The sequence below is a fragment of the Hemitrygon akajei genome, chromosome 2 (assembly GCF_048418815.1).
Source record: "Hemitrygon akajei chromosome 2, sHemAka1.3, whole genome shotgun sequence".
Classification (NCBI taxonomy): Eukaryota; Metazoa; Chordata; class Chondrichthyes; order Myliobatiformes; family Dasyatidae; genus Hemitrygon; species Hemitrygon akajei.
The window spans coordinates 197,267,004-197,287,647 of NC_133125.1; the positions used below are offsets into that span (position 1 = coordinate 197,267,004).

Consider the following 20,644-nt stretch of genomic DNA (forward strand, 5'->3'; position numbering starts at 1 on the left):
GCATTCTCTCCACCCCCGTCCCCCAGCGAGGAGCACCCTCTCCACCCCCTCCCCAGGCGAGGAGCACACTCTCCACCCCCTCCCCCAGCGAGGAGCGCCCTCTCCACCCCCGTCCCTCAGCGCGGAGCATCCTCTCCACCCCCTCCCCAGGCGAGGAGCACCCGAGAGGGTTCTCGATCTCACAGAGCGGCGCTCCCCGGGAGGGTTCTCCATCTCACAGAGCGGCGCTCCCCGAGAGGTTTCTCCATCTCACAGAGAGGCGCTCCCTGAGAGGGTTCTCCATCTCACAGAGCGGCGCTCCCCGAGAGGGTTCTCCATCTCACAGAGCGGCGCTCCCCGAGAGGGTTCTCCATCTCACAGAGCGGCGCTCCCCGAGAGGGTTCTGGATCTCACAGAGCGGCTCTCCCCGAGAGGGTTCTCCATCTCACAGAGCGGCGCTCCCCGACAGGGTTCTCCATCTCACAGAGCGGCGCTCCCCGAGAGGGTTCTCCATCTCACGGAGCGGCGCTCCCCGAGATGGTTCTCCATCTCACAGAGCGGCGCTCCCCGGGAGGTTTCTCCATCTCACAGAGCGGAGCTCCCCGACAGGGTTCTCCATCTCACAGAGCGGCGCTCCCCGAGAGGGTTCTCCATCTCACAGAGCGGCACTCCCCGAGAGGGTTCTCCATCTCACAGAGCGGCGCTCCCCGAGAGGGTTCTCCATCTCACAGAGCGGCGCTCCTCGAGAGGGTTCTCCATCTCACAGAGCGGCGCTCCCCGAGAGGGTTCTCCATCTCACAGAGCGGCGCTCCCCGAGAGGGTTCTCCATCTCACAGAGCGGCGCTCCCCGAGAGGTTTCTCCATCTCACAGAGCGGCGCTCCTCGAGAGAGTTCTCCATCTCACAGAGCGGCGCTCCCCGAGAGGGTTCTCCATCTCACAGAGCGGCGCTCCTCGAGAGGGTTCTCCATCTCACAGAGCGGCGCTCCCCGAGAGGGTTCTCCATCTCACAGAGCGGCGCTCCCCGACAGGGTTCTCCATCTAACAGAGCGGCGCTCCCCGAGAGAGTTCTCCATCTCACAGAGCGGTGCTCCCCGAGAGGGTTCTCCATCTCACAGAGCGGCGCTCCCCGTCAGGGTACTCCATCTCACAGGGCTGAGCTCCCCGAGAGGGTTCTCCATCTCACAGAGCGGCGCTCCCCGGGAGGTTTCTCCATCTCACAGAGCGGCGCTCCCCGAGAGAGTTCTCCATCTCACAGAGCGGTGCTCCCCGAGAGGGTTCTCCATCTCACAGAGCGGCGCTCCCCGACAGGGTACTCCATCTCACAGGGCTGAGCTCCCCGACAGGGTTCTCCATCTCACAGAGCGGCGCTCCCCCGGGAGGGTTCTCCATCTAACAGAGCGGCGCTCCCCGGGAGGGTTCTCCATCTCACAGAGCGGCGCTCCCCGGGAGGGTTCTCCATCTCACAGAGCGGCGCTCCCCGAGAGGGTTCTCCATCTCACAGAGCGGCGCTCCCCGAGAGGGTTCTCCATCTCACAGAGCGGCGCTCCCCGAGAGGGTTCTCCATCTCACAGAGCGGCGATCCCCGAGAGGTTTCTCCATCTCACAGAGCGGCGCTCCCCGAGAGGGTTCTCCATCTCACAGAGCGGCGCTCCCCGACAGGGTACTCCATCTCACAGGGCTGAGCTCCCCGACTGGGTTCTCCATCTCACAGAGCGGCGCTCCCCGGGAGGGTTCTCCATCTCACAGAGCGGCGCTCCCCTGCAGGGTTCTCCATCTCACAGAGCGGCGCTCCCCGAGAGGGTTCTCCATCTCACAGAGCGGCACTCCCCGACAGGGTTCTCCATCACACAGAGCGGCGCTCCCCGGGAGGGTTCTCCATCTCACAGAGCGGCGCTCCCCGAGAGGGTTCTCCATCTCACAGAGCGGCGCTCCCCCGAGAGGGTTCTCCATCTCACAGAGCGGCGCTCCCCGAGTGGGTTCTCCATTTCACAGGGCTGAGCTCCCCGACAGGGTTCTCCATCTCACAGGGCGGCGCTCCCCGAGAGGGTTCTCCATCTCACAGGGCTGAGCTCCCCGACAGGGTTCTCCATCTAACAGAGCAGCGCTTCCCGGGAGGGTTCTCGATCGTACAGAGCGGCGCTCCCCGAGAGGGTTCTCCATCTAACAGAGCGGCGCTCCCCGGGAGGGTTCTCCATCTCACAGAGCGGCGCTCCCCGAGAGGTTTCTCCATCTCACAGAGCGGCGCTCCCCGAGAGGGATCTCCATCTCACAGAGCGGCGCTCCCCGAGAGGGTTCTCCATCTCACAGAGCGGCGCACCCCGAGAGGGTTCTCCATCTCACAGAGCAGCGCTCCCCGAGAGGGTTCTCCATCTCACAGGGCGGCGCTCCCCGAGAGGGTTCTGGATCTTACAGAGCGGCGCTCCCCGGGAGGGTTCTGGATCTCACAGAGCGGCGCTCCCCGAGTGGGTTCTCGATCTCCCAGAGCGGCGCTCCCCGAGAGGGTTCTCGATCGCACAGAGCGGCGCTCCCCGAGAGGGTTCTCCATCTCACAGAGCGGCGCTCCCCGAGAGGGTTCTCCATCTCACAGAGCGGCGCTCCCCGAGAGGGTTCTCCATCTCACAGAGCGGCGCTCCCCGAGAGGGTTCTCCATCTCACAGAGCGGCGCTCCTCGAGAGGGATCTCCATCTCACAGAGCGGCGCTCCCCGAGAGGTTTCTCGATCTCACAGAACGGCGCTCCCCGAGAGGTTTATCGATCTCAGAGAGCGGCGCTCCCTGAGAGGGTTCTCCATCTCACAGGGCGGCGCTCCCCGAGAGGGTTCTCCATCTCACAGGGCGGCGCTGCCCGAGAGTGTTCTCCATCTCACATGGCGGCGCTCCCCGAGAGGGTTCTCCATCTCACAGGGCGGCGCTCCACGAGAGGGTTCTCCATCTCACAGGGCGGAGCTCCCCGAGAGGGTTCTCCATCTCACAGAGCGGCGCTCCACGAGAGGGTTCTCCATCTCACAGAGCGGCGCTCCCCGAGAGGGTTCTGGATCTCACAGAGCGGCGCACCCCGAGAGGGTTCTCCATCTCACAGAGCGGAGCTCCCCGACAGGGTTCTCCATCTCATAGGGCGGAGCTCCCCGACAGGGTTATCCATCTCACAGAGCGGCCCTCCCAGTAAGGTTTCTGGATCTCACAGAGCGGCGCTCCCCGAGAGGGTTCTCGATCTCACAGAGCGGCGCTCCCCGAGAGGGTTCTCCTTCTCACAGCGCGGCGCTCCCCGACAGGCTTCTCGATCTCACAGAGCGGCGCTCCCCGACAGGGTTCTCGATCTCACAGAGCGGCCCTCCCCGTAAGGGTTCTGGATCTCACAGAGCGGCGCTCCCCGAGAGGGTTCTCCTTCTCACAGAGCGGCGCTCCCCGACAGGGTTCTCGATCTCACAGAGCTGCGCTCCTCGAGAGGGTTCTCCATCTCACAGAGCGGCGCTCCCCGAGAGGGTTCTTCATCTCACAGAGCGGCCCTCCCCGTAAGCGTTCTGGATCTCACAGAGCGGCGCTCCCCGTAAGGGTTCTGGATCTCACAGAGCGGCGCTCCCCGAGAGGGTTCTCGATCTCACAGAGCTGCGCTCCCCGAGAGGGTTCTCGATCTCACAGAGCGGCGCTCCCCGAGAGGGTTCTCCATCTCACAGAGCGGCGCTCCCCGAGAGGGTTCTCCATCTCACAGAGCGGCTCTCCCCGAGAGGGTTGTCCATCTCACAGAGCGGCGCTCCCTGAGAGGGTTCTCCATCTCGCAGAGCGGCGCTCCCCGAGAGGGTTCTCCATCTCGCAGAGCGGCGCTCCGCGAGAGGGTTCTCCATCTCGCAGAGCGGCGCTCCCCGAGAGGGTTCTCCATCTCACAGAGCGGCGCTCCCCGAGAGGGTTCTCCATCTCACAGAGCGGCGCTCCCCGAGAGGGTTCTGGATCTCACAGAGCGGCGCTCCCCGAGAGGGTTCTCGATCTCACTGGGCGGCGCTCCCCGAGAGGGTTCTCGATCTCTGAGAGCGGCGCTCCCCGAGAGGGTTCTCCATCTCACAGGGCGGCGCTCCCCGACAGGGTTCTCCATCTCAAAGAGCGGCGCTCCCCGAGAGGTTTCTCGATCTCACAGAGCGGCGCTCCCCGAGAGGGTTCTCCATCTCACAGAGCGGCGCTCCCCGAGAGGCTTCTGGATCTCACAGAGCGGCGCTCCCCGAGAGAGTTCTCCATCTCACAGAGCGGAGCTCCCCGACAGGATTCTCCATCTCACAGGGCGGAGCTCCCCGAGAGGGTTCTCCATCTCACAGAGCGGCGCTCCCCGAGAGGGTTCTCCATCTCACAGAGCGGCGCTCCCCGAGAGGTTTCTCGATCTCACTGGGCGGCGCTCCCCGGGAGGTTTCTCGATCTCACAGAGCGGCGCTCCCCGAGAGGTTTCTCGATCTCAGAGAGCGGCGCTCCCCGAGAGGGTTCTCCATCTCACAGAACGGCGCTCCCCGAGAGGGTTCTCCATCTCACAGAGCGGCGCTCCCCGAGAGGGTTCTCCATCTCACAGAGCGGCGATCCCCGAGAGGGTTCTGGATCTCAGAGCGGCGCTCCCCGAGAGGGTTCTGGATCTCACAGAGCGCGCTCCCTGAGAGGGTTCTCCATCTCACAGAGCGGCGCTCCCCGAGAGGGTTCTCCATCTCACAGAGCGGCCCTCCCCGTAAGCGTTCTGGATCTCACAGAGCGGCGCTCCCCGTAAGGGTTCTGGATCTCACAGAGCGGCGCTCCCCGAGAGGGTTCTCGATCTCACAGAGCTGCGCTCCCCGAGAGGGTTCTGGATCTCACAGAGCGCGCTCCCCGAGAGGGTTCTCCATCTCACAGAGCGGCGCTCCCCGAGAGGGTTCTTCATCTCACAGAGCGGCCCTCCCCGTAAGCGTTCTGGATCTCACAGAGCGGCGCTCCCCGTAAGGGTTCTGGATCTCACAGAGCGGCGCTCCCCGAGAGGGTTCTCGATCTCACAGAGCTGCGCTCCCCGAGAGGGTTCTCGATCTCACAGAGCGGCGCTCCCCGAGAGGGTTCTCCATCTCACAGAGCGGCGCTCCCCGAGAGGGTTGTCCATCTCACAGAGCGGCGCTCCCTGAGAGGGTTCTCCATCTCGCAGAGCGGCGCTCCCCGAGAGGGTTCTCCATCTCGCAGAGCGGCGCTCCGCGAGAGGGTTCTCCATCTCGCAGAGCGGCGCTCCCCGAGAGGGTTCTCCATCTCACAGAGCGGCGCTCCCCGAGAGGGTTCTCCATCTCACAGAGCGGCGCTCCCCGAGAGGGTTCTGGATCTCACAGAGCGGCGCTCCCCGAGAGGGTTCTCGATCTCACTGGGCGGCGCTCCCCGAGAGGGTTCTCGATCTCTGAGAGCGGCGCTCCCCGAGAGGGTTCTCCATCTCACAGGGCGGCGCTCCCCGACAGGGTTCTCCATCTCAAAGAGCGGCGCTCCCCGAGAGGTTTCTCGATCTCACAGAGCGGCGCTCCCCGAGAGGGTTCTCCATCTCACAGAGCGGCGCTCCCCGAGAGGGTTCTTCATCTCACAGAGCGGCCCTCCCCGTAAGCGTTCTGGATCTCACAGAGCGGCGCTCCCCGTAAGGGTTCTGGATCTCACAGAGCGGCGCTCCCCGAGAGGGTTCTCGATCTCACAGAGCTGCGCTCCCCGAGAGGGTTCTCGATCTCACAGAGCGGCGCTCCCCGAGAGGGTTCTCCATCTCACAGAGCGGCGCTCCCCGAGAGGGTTCTCCATCTCACAGAGCGGCGCTCCCCGAGAGGGTTGTCCATCTCACAGAGCGGCGCTCCCTGAGAGGGTTCTCCATCTCGCAGAGCGGCGCTCCCCGAGAGGGTTCTCCATCTCGCAGAGCGGCGCTCCGCGAGAGGGTTCTCCATCTCGCAGAGCGGCGCTCCCCGAGAGGGTTCTCCTTCTCACAGAGCGGCGCTCCCCGACAGGGTTCTCGATCTCACAGAGCTGCGCTCCTCGAGAGGGTTCTCCATCTCACAGAGCGGCGCTCCCCGAGAGGGTTCTTCATCTCACAGAGCGGCCCTCCCCGTAAGCGTTCTGGATCTCACAGAGCGGCGCTCCCCGTAAGGGTTCTGGATCTCACAGAGCGGCGCTCCCCGAGAGGGTTCTCGATCTCACAGAGCTGCGCTCCCCGAGAGGGTTCTCGATCTCACAGAGCGGCGCTCCCCGAGAGGGTTCTCCATCTCACAGAGCGGCGCTCCCCGAGAGGGTTGTCCATCTCACAGAGCGGCGCTCCCTGAGAGGGTTCTCCATCTCGCAGAGCGGCGCTCCCCGAGAGGGTTCTCCATCTCGCAGAGCGGCGCTCCGCGAGAGGGTTCTCCATCTCGCAGAGCGGCGCTCCCCGAGAGGGTTCTCCATCTCACAGAGCGGCGCTCCCCGAGAGGGTTCTCCATCTCACAGAGCGGCGCTCCCCGAGAGGGTTCTGGATCTCACAGAGCGGCGCTCCCCGAGAGGGTTCTCGATCTCACTGGGCGGCGCTCCCCGAGAGGGTTCTCGATCTCTGAGAGCGGCGCTCCCCGAGAGGGTTCTCCATCTCACAGGGCGGCGCTCCCCGACAGGGTTCTCCATCTCAAAGAGCGGCGCTCCCCGAGAGGTTTCTCGATCTCACAGAGCGGCGCTCCCCGAGAGGGTTCTCCATCTCACAGAGCGGCGCTCCCCGAGAGGGTTCTCCATCTCACAGAGCGGCGCTCCCCGAGAGGCTTCTGGATCTCACAGAGCGGCGCTCCCCGAGAGAGTTCTCCATCTCACAGAGCGGAGCTCCCCGACAGGGTTCTCCATCTCACAGGGCGGAGCTCCCCGAGAGGGTTCTCCATCTCACAGAGCGGCGCTCCCCGAGAGGGTTCTCCATCTCACAGAGCGGCGCTCCCCGAGAGGTTTCTCGATCTCACTGGGCGGCGCTCCCCGGGAGGTTTCTCGATCTCACAGAGCGGCGCTCCCCGAGAGGTTTCTCGATCTCAGAGAGCGGCGCTCCCCGAGAGGGTTCTCCATCTCACAGAGCGGCGCTCCCCGAGAGGGTTCTCCATCTCACAGAGCGGCGCTCCCCGAGAGGGTTCTCCATCTCACAGAGCGGCGATCCCCGAGAGGGTTCTGGATCTCAGAGCGGCGCTCCCCGAGAGGGTTCTGGATCTCACAGAGCGCGCTCCCTGAGAGGGTTCTCCATCTCACAGAGCGGCGCTCCCCGAGAGGGTTCTCCATCTCACACAGCGGCGCTCCCCGAGAGGGTTCTCCATCTCACAGAGCGGCGATCCCCGGGAGGGTTCTCCATCTCACAGAGCGGCGCTCCCCGAGAGGGTTCCCCATCTCACAGAGCGGCGCTCCCCGAGAGGGTTCTCCATCTCACAGAGCGGCGCTCCCCGAGAGGGTTCTCCATCTCACAGAGCGGCGCTCCCCGAGAGGGTTCTCCATCTCACAGGGCGGCGCTCCCCGAGAGGGTTCTCCATCTCACAGAGCGGCGCTCCCCGAGAGGGTTCTCCATCTCACAGAGCGGCGCTCCCCGAGAGGGTTCTGCATCTCACACGGCGGCGCTCCCCGAGAGGGTTCTCCATCTCACAGGGCGGCGCTCCCCGAGAGGGTTCTCCATCTCACACGGCGGCGCTCCCCGAGAGGGTTCTCCATCTCACAGGGCGGCGCTCCCCGAGAGGGTTCTCCATCTCACAGAGCGGCGCTCCCCGAGAGGGTTCTCCATCTCACAGGGCGGCGCTCCCCGAGAGGGTTCTCCATCTCACAGGGCGGCGCTCCCCGAGAGGGTTCTCCATCTCACAGGGCGGCGCTCCCCGAGAGGGTTCTCCATCTCACAGAGCGGCGCTCCCCGAGAGGGTTCTCCCTCTCACAGGGCGGCGCTCCCCGAGAGGGTTCTCCATCTCACTGAGCGGCGCTCGCCGAGAGGGTTCTGGATCTCACAGAGCGGCGCTCCCGAGAGGGTTCTCCATCTCACAGAGCGGCGCTCCCCGAGAGGGTTCTCGATCTCACAGAGCGGCGGTCTCCGAGAGGGTTCTCCATCTCACAGAGCGGCGCTCCCCGAGAGGGTTCTCGATCTCACAGAGCGGCGCTCCCCGAGAGGGTTCTCGATCTCACAGAGCGGCGGTCTCCGAGAGGGTTCTCCATCTCACAGAGCGGCGCTCCCCGAGAGGGTTCTCGATCTCACAGAGCGGCGCTCCCCGAGAGGGTTCTCGATCTCACAGAGCGGCGGTCTCCGAGAGGGTTCTCCATCTCTCAGAGCGGCGCTCCCCGAGAGGGTTGTCCATCTCACAGAGCGGCGCTCCCCGAGAGGGTTCTCCATCTCACAGAGCGGCGCTCCCCGAGAGGGTTGTCCATCTCACAGAGCGGCGCTCCCCGAGAGGGTTGTCCATCTCTCAGAGCGGCGCTCCCCGAGAGGGTTGTCCATCTCACAGAGCGGCGCTCCCCGAGAGGGTTGTCCATCTCACAGAGCGGCGCTCCCCGAGCGGGTTCTCCATCTCACAGAGCGGCGCTCCCCGAGAGGGTTGTCCATCTCACAGAGCGGCGCTCCCCGAGAGGGTTCTCCATCTCACAGAGCGGCGCTCCCCGTGCACTACCTATGTCGCAGAGCCACGGTCCTTCTGCACCGCCAATCTCCCACTCAGCGCCCGTGGGAGCCCCTCCCCGAAAACTGAGCACCATAACCCCGACGCCAGCGTGCGCTGTGGCGATCCATCCTCAGCGACCTCTGGCCGAGCGGCATCTTACCCAGCAAATAGTTGAAGACGGTGTTTAGATGTGTTTCGTTTGCCAGGAAGAAGGCGTGTCTCTCGCCGGTCTTCTTGGACGCAATGGAGTTGATCTGGTTCTTGTCGGCGTTTTGACCGAGTCCGAACACATAGACATCTGCAGGACACCAAGTGGTAACGCAATCGCAACGGTAAGGGCCAGCCAGCAAGGAGAGGTCGGGGAGGGGTCAGTGGTGTTGCTAGGGGGGGAATCTACTGGGGCTCTGTCTGAGCAGTCTTCCCATTTGTCCTGGGTACCCTGGTCACAGTGGGGGATTTCAGGGATGGTGAGCCCCCGAGGAGTTGACTGTTTGATAGTAACAATATTTTAATTTGAAATTGTTAACGATTTTATAGTGTGGATGTTCTGAGCGAATAATCTTTCATATTTTTTCTATCAAAAAAGGATTCCAAGCCAAGAATTTGGGGTCAACAGGAAAAGGCTTGCCAGAAGGGCAGTTTTATGATAATTGTGGGGGATTTGAACATGCAAATGGATTGGGAAAATCAGGTCGGCACTGGATCTCAAGAGAGGGAATTTGTAGAATGTCTACCAGATGGCTTTTTAGAATAGCTTGTTGTTGAGCCCACTGGATTGGGTGTTGTGTAATGAACACAATAATTGTAATGATTGGGTGATTAGAGAGATTGAGCGATTGAAGTGAAGGCAGTGATCATAACATGATTGAGTTCACTGTGAAATTTGAGAACGAGAAGCCGAAATCCGATGTGTCGGTATTTCAGTGGAGTAAAGGAAATTACAGTGACATGAGAGAGGATCTGGCCAAGGTTGACTGGAAAGGGACACTAGCGGGAAGGACGGCAGAGCAGCAGTGGCTGGAGTTTATGCGAGAAGTGAGGAAGGTGCAAGATAGATATATTCCAAAGAAGAAGAAATTTTCAAATGGAAAAAGGATGCAACCGTGGCTGACAAGAGAAGTCAAAGCCAAAGTAAAAGCAAAGCAGGGGGCATACAAGGAAGCAAAAATTAGTGGGAAGGCAGAGAATTGGGAAGATTGGGAAGATTTTAAAAGCTTACAAAAGGAAACTAAGAAGGTCATTAAGAAGGAAAACGATGAACTATGAAAGGAAGCTAGCAAATAATATCAAAGAGGATACTAAAAGCTTTTTCAAGTATATAAAGAGTAAAAGACAGGTGAGAGTAGATATAGGACCGATAGAAAATGATGCTGGAGAAATTGTAATGGGAGATAAGGAGATGGTGGAGGAACTGAATGAGTATTTTGCATCAGTCTTCGCTGAGGAAGACATCAGCAATATACTGGACATCCAAGGGTGTCAGGGAAGAGAATTACGACAGTCACAATTACGATAGAGAAAGTACCCAGGAAGCTGAATAGTCTAAGGGTAGATAAATCTCCTGGACCAGATGGAATGCACCCTCGTGTTCTGAAGGAAGTAGCTGTGGAGATTGTGGAAGCATTAGCAATGATCTTTCAAAAGTCGATAGATTCTGACCTGGTTCCGGTGGAATGGAAGATTGCAAATGTCACTCCGCTATTTAAGAAGGGGGCAAGGAAGCAAAAAGGAAATTATAGACCTGTTAGCTTGACATCGGTGGTTGGGAAGTTGTTAGATTCGATTGTCAGGGATGAGGATACAGAGTACCTGGAGGCATATGACAAGATAGGCAGAACTCAGCATGGTTTCCTTAAAGGAAAATCCTGCCTGACAAACCTAGTGCAATTTTTTGAGGAAATTACAAGTAGGCTAGACAAGGGAGATGCAGTGGATGTTGTGTATTTGGATTTTCAGAAGGCCTTTGACAAGGTGCCGCACATGAGGCTGCTAAACATGATAAGAGCCCATAGAATTACTGGAAAGTTACATACGTGGATAGAGCGTTGGTTGATTGGCAGGAAACAGAGAGTGGGAATAAAGGGATCCCATTCTGGTTGGCTGCCGGTTACCAGTGGTGTTCCACAGGGGTCCGTGTTGGGGCCGCTTCTTTTTAAGTTGTATATCAACGATTTGGATTATGGAATAGATGGCTTTGTGGCTAAGTTTGCTGATGATACAAAGATAGGTGGAGGGGACGGTAGTGCTGAGGAAACAGAGAGTCTGCAGAGAGACTTGGATAGATTGGGAGAATGGGCAAAGAAGTGGCAAATGAAATACAATGTCAGAAAGTGTACGGTCATGCACTTTGGTAGAAGAAATAAACGGGCAGACTATTATTTAAATAGGGAGAAAATTCAAAGTTCTGAGATGCAACGGGTCTTGGGAGTTAAGGTTAACCACCAGGTTGAGTCGGTGGTGAAGAAGGCGAATGCAATGTTGGCATTCATTTCTAGAGGGATAGAGTACAGGAGCAGGGATGTGATGTTGAGGCTCTATAAGGCACTGGTAAGACCTCACTTGGAATACTGTGTGCAGTTTTGGGCTCCTTATTTAAGAAAGGATGTGCTGACATTGGAGAGGGTTCAGAGAAGATTCACTAGAATGATTCCGGGAATGAAAGGGTTAACATATGAGGAACGTTTGACCGCTCTTGGACTGTACTCCTTGGAGTTTAGAAAAATGAGGGGGGGGGACCTCATAGAAACATTTCGAATGTTGAAAGGCATGGACAGAGTGGATGTGGCAAAGTTGTTTCCCATGGTGGGGGAGTCTAGGTCGAGAGGGCATAACTTAAGGATTGAAGGGCGCCCATTTAGAACAGAAATGCAAAGAAATCTTTTAGCCAGAGGGTGGTGAATCTGTGGAATTTGTTTCCACGGGCATCAGTAGAGGCCAAGTTATTGGGTGTATTTTAGGCAGAGGTATTTGAGGTATAAATAGGTATTTGAGTAGCCAGGTCATCAAAGGTTATGGTGAAAAGGCGGGGAGTGGAATTAATTGGGGGAATGGATCAGCTCATGATAAAATGGTGGAGCAGACTCAATGGGCCGAATGGCCGACTTCTGCTCCTTTGTCTGCTGGTTTTACGGTCAGTTCCACAGTTGGCCAGTAGAAGCGTCTTGTTTCTGTGCATTCTGGCCTGGCGTGGTCTTTGTGTTGGAACTGACTACCCATGTGCCCAGCTGTTCTGAGTGAATTGTACTGTTCTTTGCTCAGTCTTTGCACCAGTGTTGATAGTGTGCCTCTCTTGTAATCCAGTGCTGCCTATTTTTGAACTTTGTGCTTGTGTTAGACATTTGGTCGAATACGAGTTCAATCTGTGTTCTTTGGAACTGCTCGCCTTCTCTAGTTTGACTATTCCACCCCATTCCCCGACACCCTCCCCAATTTCTACCAGCACCCCTTTACCCAGGTAGTCCTCCCGAGAATTCTCGATCTCCAGGAAACTGCGAATGCGATCCATTATGCCTGTGGGCACCCCGCCCACGTTGGCCCGTCCTGAAAAACAGAGGGTCGCTTGTTGGAACCAAGGGAAAGGTCGGTCTGTCTCCAATCCCTCCTCACCCCGCCCCCCCCCCGTCCATTACCTCTCGGCCATGGGGAGGGGCTGATTGATCTGTCATGCCAATCCGTTCTTTGGGATTCAGTCCTATTTGCTTATGTGGTACCAAGCCAGGGCAGCATGATATGGAGAACAGGCTGATGCCCACGTTGCCCTCTCCACGCAGCTAATGAATCCAAAGCAACGACGGACACCGATATAGTTTGGCACTGGCCTCGCAGGACTTAGTGTTGAACTCAACCCTAGGGACTGCAGCTCCGGACCTTTCCCGAAGCCTTCCCCATCAGAGGGTAGAGCCGCAAAGCAGCGGAGGTTTGAGATTAGAGTTTTCCTTCCAGATGAGCTGCCAGCCATGGCCGACGGGCCCATCTGCCAGTAACCAGCCTTTGCAAAGTCACACGTGAAGGCCTGGAGCTGGATTTGGTTGTCAGAGGCTATTTAAGACGCACGGCATTGGGAGCTTATCCCCACTATCGTCCCTCCTTCCAAGGCTATGCCAACCTTAGGATCCTCTGTCATATCAGGAGAATTTCACTTGCCACTTCTGCCCTCCTTCCTTACCTCCAGTTCTCCCGCTCACCACTCACCCCGCCACACACCTCTCCCTTCTCTGCTTTAAGCATCGCTCTTTCTAGTCTTGATCAAGACTAGATCCTCTTCCCCCTTCTTGATCTAGATCTAGATCTAGATCTTCTTGATCCTCTTCCCACTTCCACCGCCTCCGCAGTGGCCAAGTTATTTGGCTGAATGAGGACGCACTTTCTTTCCTGCTGCCTGCACCCCACCAGCTCACCACGCTCAATTTCACCCAGACTGTTCTCTTAAGACGTAAGACACAGGAGCAGAGGGGCCATTCAGCCCCTCCAATCCCCTCTGCCATTTCACTATTTCTTATCCTGGTCAATCCCATTCCCCTGCCTTCTCTCCATTTCCTTCAATGCCCTTACTCAATCAACCTCAGCTTAAAGACTTGGCCTCCAAGGCCGTCTGTGGCGATGAATTCCACAGATTCACCACCATCTGGCTAAAGAAATTCCTCCTCATCTCTGTTCTAAGTGGATGTCCCTCTATTCTCAGGCTGCACCATTTAGTCCTAGACTCCCCACTATAGGAAACATCCTCTCCACATCCACTCTATCTGTGTCCTCTGGTCCTAGACTCCCCCACTATAGGAAACATCCTCTCCACATCCACTCTATCTGTGTCCTCTAGTCCTAGACTCCCCCACTATAGGAAACATCCTCTCCACATCCACTCTATCTGTGTCCTCTGGTCCTAGACTCCCCCACCATAGGAAACATCCTCTCCACATCCACTCTATCTGTGTCCTCTGGTCCTAGACTCCCCCACTGTAGGAAACATCCTCTCCACATCTACTCTATCTGTACCCTCTGGACCTAGACTGCTCCACTATAGGAAACATCCTCTCCACAGCCACTCTATCTGTGTCCTCTGGTCCTAGACTCACCCACTATAGGAAACATCCTCTCCACATCCACTCTATCTGTGTCCTCTGGTCCTAGACTTCCCCACTACAGGAAGCATCCACTCTACCAAAGCTTTTCAATACTCAGTAGGTTTCAATCGAATTCCCTACTCATTCTTCTAAACTTCAGCGTTCCCTGCCCAGTGCCATCATTCATTTCTCACATGTGAATCCTTTTGTTCCCGGGATCGCCCACTGCTGAAATTTGGTAACAGTTGGAGGTACTGTATTGTGTTGCAATAGATACAGATTCTTTGCTCCTGCTGGAGATCACGTCACTCACTAACGGGTCCTTATTTGAATGTAGTTGTGGTCCTGCTGCATGCGGGCAACGTCTGGGCAGTTTTACCTGCTCTGCAGATGGACACAGGCTTGGGCAGTGTCCCGGTAGCGAGGTAGCATAGCAGTTATTCTAACGCTTCGCAGCTCTAGTGACACGGGTTCAATTCCTGCACTGTCTTTCTTTCTTTCTTTTTCAATCTTTTTATTATTGTTATTAATATCAACAAAATAAAATTGATACATAGATAATGGGATTACAAACATACACTTTTCAACTAAACATGAAAGAATACATAAGCAATGATTACAGTATAAATGAGTATTCCCAAATCATGAACGATACAATATACAAATAAACAAGGCAAACCTAGGTATATCATAATATATAATTTTTTAAAAAACAGAAAAAAGAAAAATAAATTATGCAAAAAAACTAATCTAATACTCTAATAACTAATAAAGAAAAAAACAAATAAAGAAAAAAGAGAAAAAGAAAAAATGAAAAAAAGGGCTGTTTATAATATCTCACAACAATACAAAATCATCAGTGTCGTCAACTCTGATCCTCTCAACATATATACAATCAAAACTGGAAAAACAAATAGGCTTGCAACAGGGTCGTATTACATCATATGAAAATATTGAATAAATGGTCTCCATATCTTTTCAAATTTAATAGAAGTATCAAACACAGCACTTCTAATTTTTTCTAAATTTAAACATAACATTGTTTGAGAAAACCAATGAAATACGGTAGGAGGAATAATTTCTTTCCAATTCAACAAAATAGATCTTCTAGCCATTAATGTAAGAAATGCAATCATTCGACAAGCGGAGGAGGATAAATGGAGTGAGTCCATCATTGGTAAACCAAAAATTGCAGTAATAGGATGAGGTTGTAAATCAATGTTCAATACCGCAGAAATAATATCAAAAATGTCTTTCCAATATTTTTTCAAAAGCGGACACGACCAGAACAAATGAGTTAAAGATGCTATCTCAGAATGACATCTGTCACAAATAGGATTTATATAGGAATAAAAATGAGCCAATTTATCCTTGGACATTTGAGCCCTGTGCACAACTTTAAACTGTATTAATGAATGTTTAGCACATATAGATGATGTATTAACTAATTGAATAATTTTATCCCAATTCGTAATAGGGATAGTAAGGTTAAGTTCTCTTTCCCAATCATTTTAGTCCTATAAAAGGGCTCTGAACGTATCTTCATAATAATATTGCAAAGTTTTGACATTAGCCCTTTCTGAAAAGGATTTAGTTCAAACAAATTCTCCAAAGTACCTGAAGACACAAAATTTGGAAAAGTGGGAAGTACAGTATTTAAGAAATTCCTAATCTGTAAATATCTAAAAAAATGAAATCTAGGCAAATTACATTTATTAGATAATTGCTCAAAAGACATAAAACAATTATCCAAAAACAAATCGGAAAATCGTAATAATCCTTTAGTCTTCCAAGCTGAATAAGCTTGGTCTATAAGAGAAGGATAAAAAAAGCAATTGGATACAATAGGAATATTTAAAACAAACTGAGTCAACCCAAAAAATTTCCGAAATTGAAACCATATACGTAAAGTATGTTTAACTATCGGGTTGTCAATTCGTTTCGGCAATTTAGAAAGAGCAAAGGGAAGAGAAGTCTCTAAAATAGAACCCAATGCAAATCCTTGTACAGATTTAATTTCCAAGTTCACCCAATGAGGGCTAAAAGATGAATCCCAATCCTTTAACCAACATATCAAATATCGGATATTAACTGCCCAATAATAAAATCTAAAATTAGGCAATGCCAATCCACCTTCCTTCTTTGCCTGCTATAAGTATATTTTACCTAACCTAGGATTTTTATTCTGCCATATATATGAGGAAACTTTTGAATCAACATTAGCAAAAAAAGATTTCAGAATAAAAATTGGTACCGCTTGAAATATATTTAAAAACTTGGGTAAAATAACCATCTTAATAGCATTAATCCGACCTATCAGAGATAAAGATAGTGGTGACCATTTAGTAAACAAACATTTAATTTGATTAATTAAGGGTAAAAAATTAACCTTAAATAAGTCTTTATAGTTTTTTGTGATTTTAATCCCTAAGTAAATAAAAGAGTCATTAAATAATTTAAAAGGTAAATTTCCATAAATTGGAACCTGTCTATTTAAAGGAAACAATTCACTCTTATTAAGATTTAATTTATACCCGGAAAAATCATTAAATTGAACCAACAATGATAAAACTGAAGGAATGGATTTCTCAGGATCAGAAATAAATAATAATAAATCATCTGCATATAATGATAACTTATATATATCTGTCCCACGATTAATGCCAAAGATGTTCTGTGATTCTCTGATAGCAAATGCCAAGGGTTCTAAAGCAATATCAAATAATAATGGACTAAGAGGACAGCCTTGTCCGAAAAAAGGGAGATCTTTGATTATTAGTAAGCACCGAGGCTACTGGAGTATGATATATCAGTTTAATCCAGGAAATGAATGTCAGACTAAAATTAAACTTCTCAAGCACATAAAATAAGTATGGCCATTCAACTCTATCAAATGCTTTCTCCGCATCTAATGAAATAACACATTCTGAAGTGCTATGTGAAGGAGTATAAAGAATATTCAATAATCTCCTAACATTGAAAAAAGAATAGCGATTTTTAATAAAACCGGTTTGATCTTCCGGAATAGTTTGGAGTAATACCTTCTCCAGCCTGGATGCCAGTAACTTGAAAAAGATCTTGGAATCTACATTCAATAAAGATATTGGTCTATAGGATGCACAGTCAGTAGGGTTTTTATCTTTCTTCAGTATTAAAGAAATGGAAGCTCCATAAAAAGATTGTGGCAGATTGCCCAATCTAATTGCTTCTTCAAAAACCCTGCATAACCAAGGAGAAAGAGTAGCGGAAAAACATTTAAAAAATTCTACTGTATACCCATCTGGACCTGGTGCTTTCCCAGAATTCATAGAGGAAATAACCCCTTTAATTTCTGCATCCGTAATAGGAGTTTCTAATATTGAGAGATCATCTGATGATAATTTTGGAAAATTCAATTTCCCAAGAAAATCACACATGGTATTACGATCATTAGGGAATTCGGAATGATACAGGGAGGTATAAAAATCTTGAAATGATTTATTTATCTCATCATGATTAACTGTCAGATCCCCATTCTGCTGACGGATCTTAGTAATTGACGTTTAACCAAAGCATTCTTCAATTGACTAGCTAACAGTTTACCCGATTTATCACTATGTATATAAAAATCAGATCTGGTTTTCATTAATTGATTTTCAATCGAAGATGTAAGTAATAAACTACGTTCCGTTTGAAGTTCAACCCTTTGTTTGTAAAGCTCCTTGCTAGGAGTAATCGAATATTTCTTGTCAATCTCTTTAATTTAATCAACCAATAAAAGAGTTTCCATCTTAATGCGTTTTCTCAGACCAACAGAGTAGGAGATAATCTGTCCACGTATATATGCTTTAAAAGTGTCCCAAAGTGTTCCGCAAGAAATATCATCCATGGAATTAGTTGAAAAGAAGAAATGGATCTGTTCCTTCATAAATTTAATAAAATCTGGATCTTGCAATAAGGTAGAATCAAATCGCCATTGTCTAGCACTAGAAGCTGTATCCGTAAATTTAATAGAAAGTTTTAATGGAGCATGGTCAGAGATGGCTATAATATCATAATTACAACCAATTACCGATGGAATAAAACAAGAGTCAATAAAAAAAATCAATTCTCGAGTAGGAATGATAAACATGTGAGAAGAATGAAAGCTCTTTGTCCTTAGAACGCCGAAATCTCCAAATATCAAAAATTCCATTATCAGTCAAAAAAGTGTTAATACAAGTGGCCGACGTATTAGGTAAAGTCTGAGTAGATATAGATTTGTCCATCAAAAGATTTAAACAACAATTAAAGTCACCACCCATTATTTACTTATATCCATTTAGATTAGGTAAAGAAGTAAATAAGGACTTAAAAAAATCGGGACAATCCACATTTGGAGCATAAACATTAACCATAGCAACCTTTTTGTTAAAAAGTAAGCCAGTAATTAAAAAAAATCTACCATTCGTATCCGAAAAGATATCGTGTTGGACAAATGCAATAGAGGAGTCAATAAAAATTGAAACTCCCTTTGCTTTGGCATTCGAGTTCGAATGGTACTGTTGATCCCCCCAAAACCTAAAAAAGCGACAATTATCCTCTTTCCTCACATGAGTTTCTTGTACAAAAATAATATGAGCATTAAGTCTTTGGAATACTCTGAAAATCTTTTTCCGTTTAATCGGATGGTTTAAGCTATTAGTATTCCAAGAGACAAAATTAATGGCCTGAGCCATATTTCTGAAATCAACCCTTTGGTATATAAAGGGTTAACCAAATTATGAACTCATGCACCCGGAACAGAAGAACATAAGAGATAGGAGCAGGAGTAGGCCAATCGGCCCCTCAAGCCTGCTCCGCCATTCAACAAGATCATGGCTGATCCAATCTTAACTCTAGGTTTCACCGAATCCCACAAGGCAACAGTGCCAACCAACAGGGCACCATGCCGCCCATTTTATTTTGTTATTCATCCCGCCCAAACCCATGTGATCACCCGGGGGGAAAAAACCGAGTTGCCAATTGAGGAGAAAAAATCTGGAAAATTCCTCTCCGACCCATCCAGGCCATCGAAAACTGGTCCAGGAGATCACATGGCTGATCTAAACCTAGCCTCATGTCCACTTATCTGCTCGCTCACCGTATCCCCTAATGCCATTTTTATCCAGGAAAATGTCTATCTCCGTTTTGAATTTATTGAGTGTAGTAGCTTCCACAGCTCTCTGGGGCAGGAAATTACACAGCCCCACTACCCTCTGAGTGAAGAAATTTCTCCGCATCTCAGTCCTGGAACGGCATCCCCTTATTTTAAGATTATGTCCCCTAGTCCTAGTTTCACCCATCATTGGGAACATTCTCCCCGCATCCACCCGATCAAGCCCCTTCACAATCTTATATGTTTCAATAAGATCGCCTCTCATTCTTCGGAACTCCAATGAGTAGAGTCCCAATCTACTCAACCTCTCATCATACATCAACCCACCCATCCCCGGAATTAACCTAGTGAACCTTCTCTGCACTGCCTCGAGAGCCAGTATGTCCTTTCTTAAATATGGACACCAGAACTGCACGCAGTACTCCAGGTGTGCTCTCACCAATACCCGGTACAACTGCAGTAAGACCTCCCTGTTCTTATACTCCATCTCCCTAGCAATAAAAGCCAGCATTCCATTGGCCTTCTTCACCACCTGCTGCACTTGCATACTAACTTTTTGTGTTTCCTGCACCAGGACCCCCAGATCCCTTTGCACAGAAACACTTTCCAGTTTCTCTCCATTTAGATAATAACTTGCTCTATTATTTTTACTGCCAAAGTGCAAGACCTCACACTTGTCAGTATTATATTTCATCTGCCAAATGTCTGCCCAATCACTCAGCCTATCTATGTCCCTCTGCAGGGTTTCAATGTCCTCCGCACTCATTACACTCCCTCCCATCTTTGTGTCATCAGCAAACTTCGATACGTTGCACTTAGTCCCTTTCTCCAAATCATTAATATAGATTGTAAAGAGTTGGGGGTCCCAACACCGACCCCTGCGGAACACCACTAGTCACCAACTGCCAGTCTGAGAATAAACCATTTATCCCAACTCTCTGTTTTCTGTTAGAAAGCCAATCCTCCACCCATGCCAGAATATTATCCCCAATCCCATGATTGTTTACTTTAAGTAATAATCTTTGGTGTGGCACCTTGTCAAATGCCTTTTGGAAGTCCAAATACACCACATCCACTGGTTCCCCTTTATCTACCCTATATGTTATGTCCTCAAAGAACTCCAACAAATTTGTCAAATATGTCTTCCCTTTTGTAAAGCCATGCTGACTTTGTCCTATTAAGCTATGTTTATCCAAATGCCCTGTTACTGTTTCCTTAATTATCGATTCCAACATTTTGCCAACCACAGATGTTAGGCTAACTGGCCTATAATTCCCAACCTTCTGTCTATTGCCCTTTTTAAATAAAGGAGTTACATTAGCATTTTTCCAATCTGCCGGGACCATTGCCGAGTCCAGCGAGTTTTGAAAAATTATCACTAATGCATCCACAATCCCGACCGCCACTTCCCTTAAGACCCTAGGATGCAAGCCATCCGGTCCAGGGGATTTATCCACCTTCAGTCCCATTAGTTTATCAAGTACCATTTCCTTGGTGATTTGAATCGTAGTTAGCTTCTCTCCCCCTAGAGCCCCCTGTTTATCCAGTGTTGGGATATTTTGAGTGTCCTCTACTGTAAAAACTGGTACAAAATATTTGTTCAGCGTTTCCGCCATCTCCATGTCCCCTACCATTAATTTCCCGGTCTCATCTTCTAGGGGACCAACATTTACTTTAGCCACCCTTTTTCTTTTTATGTAACTATAAAAACTCTTACTATCTGCTTTTATGTTTTTCGCCAATTTACTTTCATAATCTATCTTCCCCTTCTTAATCAATCTTTTTGTTATTTGCTGCTGATCTTTAAAAGCTTCTCGATCTTCAATCTTCCCACTAGATTTAGCTACCTTATATAACTTTCTTTTTAGTCGTATACTTTGCTTTATTTCTTTACTTAGCCACGGATAACTA

At 51.1% G+C, this 20,644-nt stretch overlaps 1 protein-coding gene across 1 annotated transcript in view; it reads right to left on the reverse strand.

Moving 5' to 3' along the window:
• Nucleotides 1-20,644, reverse strand: part of LOC140719894 (complement factor B-like) — an 86,826-nt gene that overhangs the window by 20,929 nt on the left and 45,253 nt on the right. Inside the window, exons 9-10 of the mRNA XM_073034823.1 lie at nucleotides 12,008-12,097; nucleotides 8,718-8,855 (exon numbers count right to left, since the gene is read on the reverse strand). Of these exons, the coding sequence (XP_072890924.1) occupies nucleotides 8,718-8,855; nucleotides 12,008-12,097 (228 nt within the window). The remainder of the gene's footprint in view (nucleotides 1-8,717; nucleotides 8,856-12,007; nucleotides 12,098-20,644) is intronic.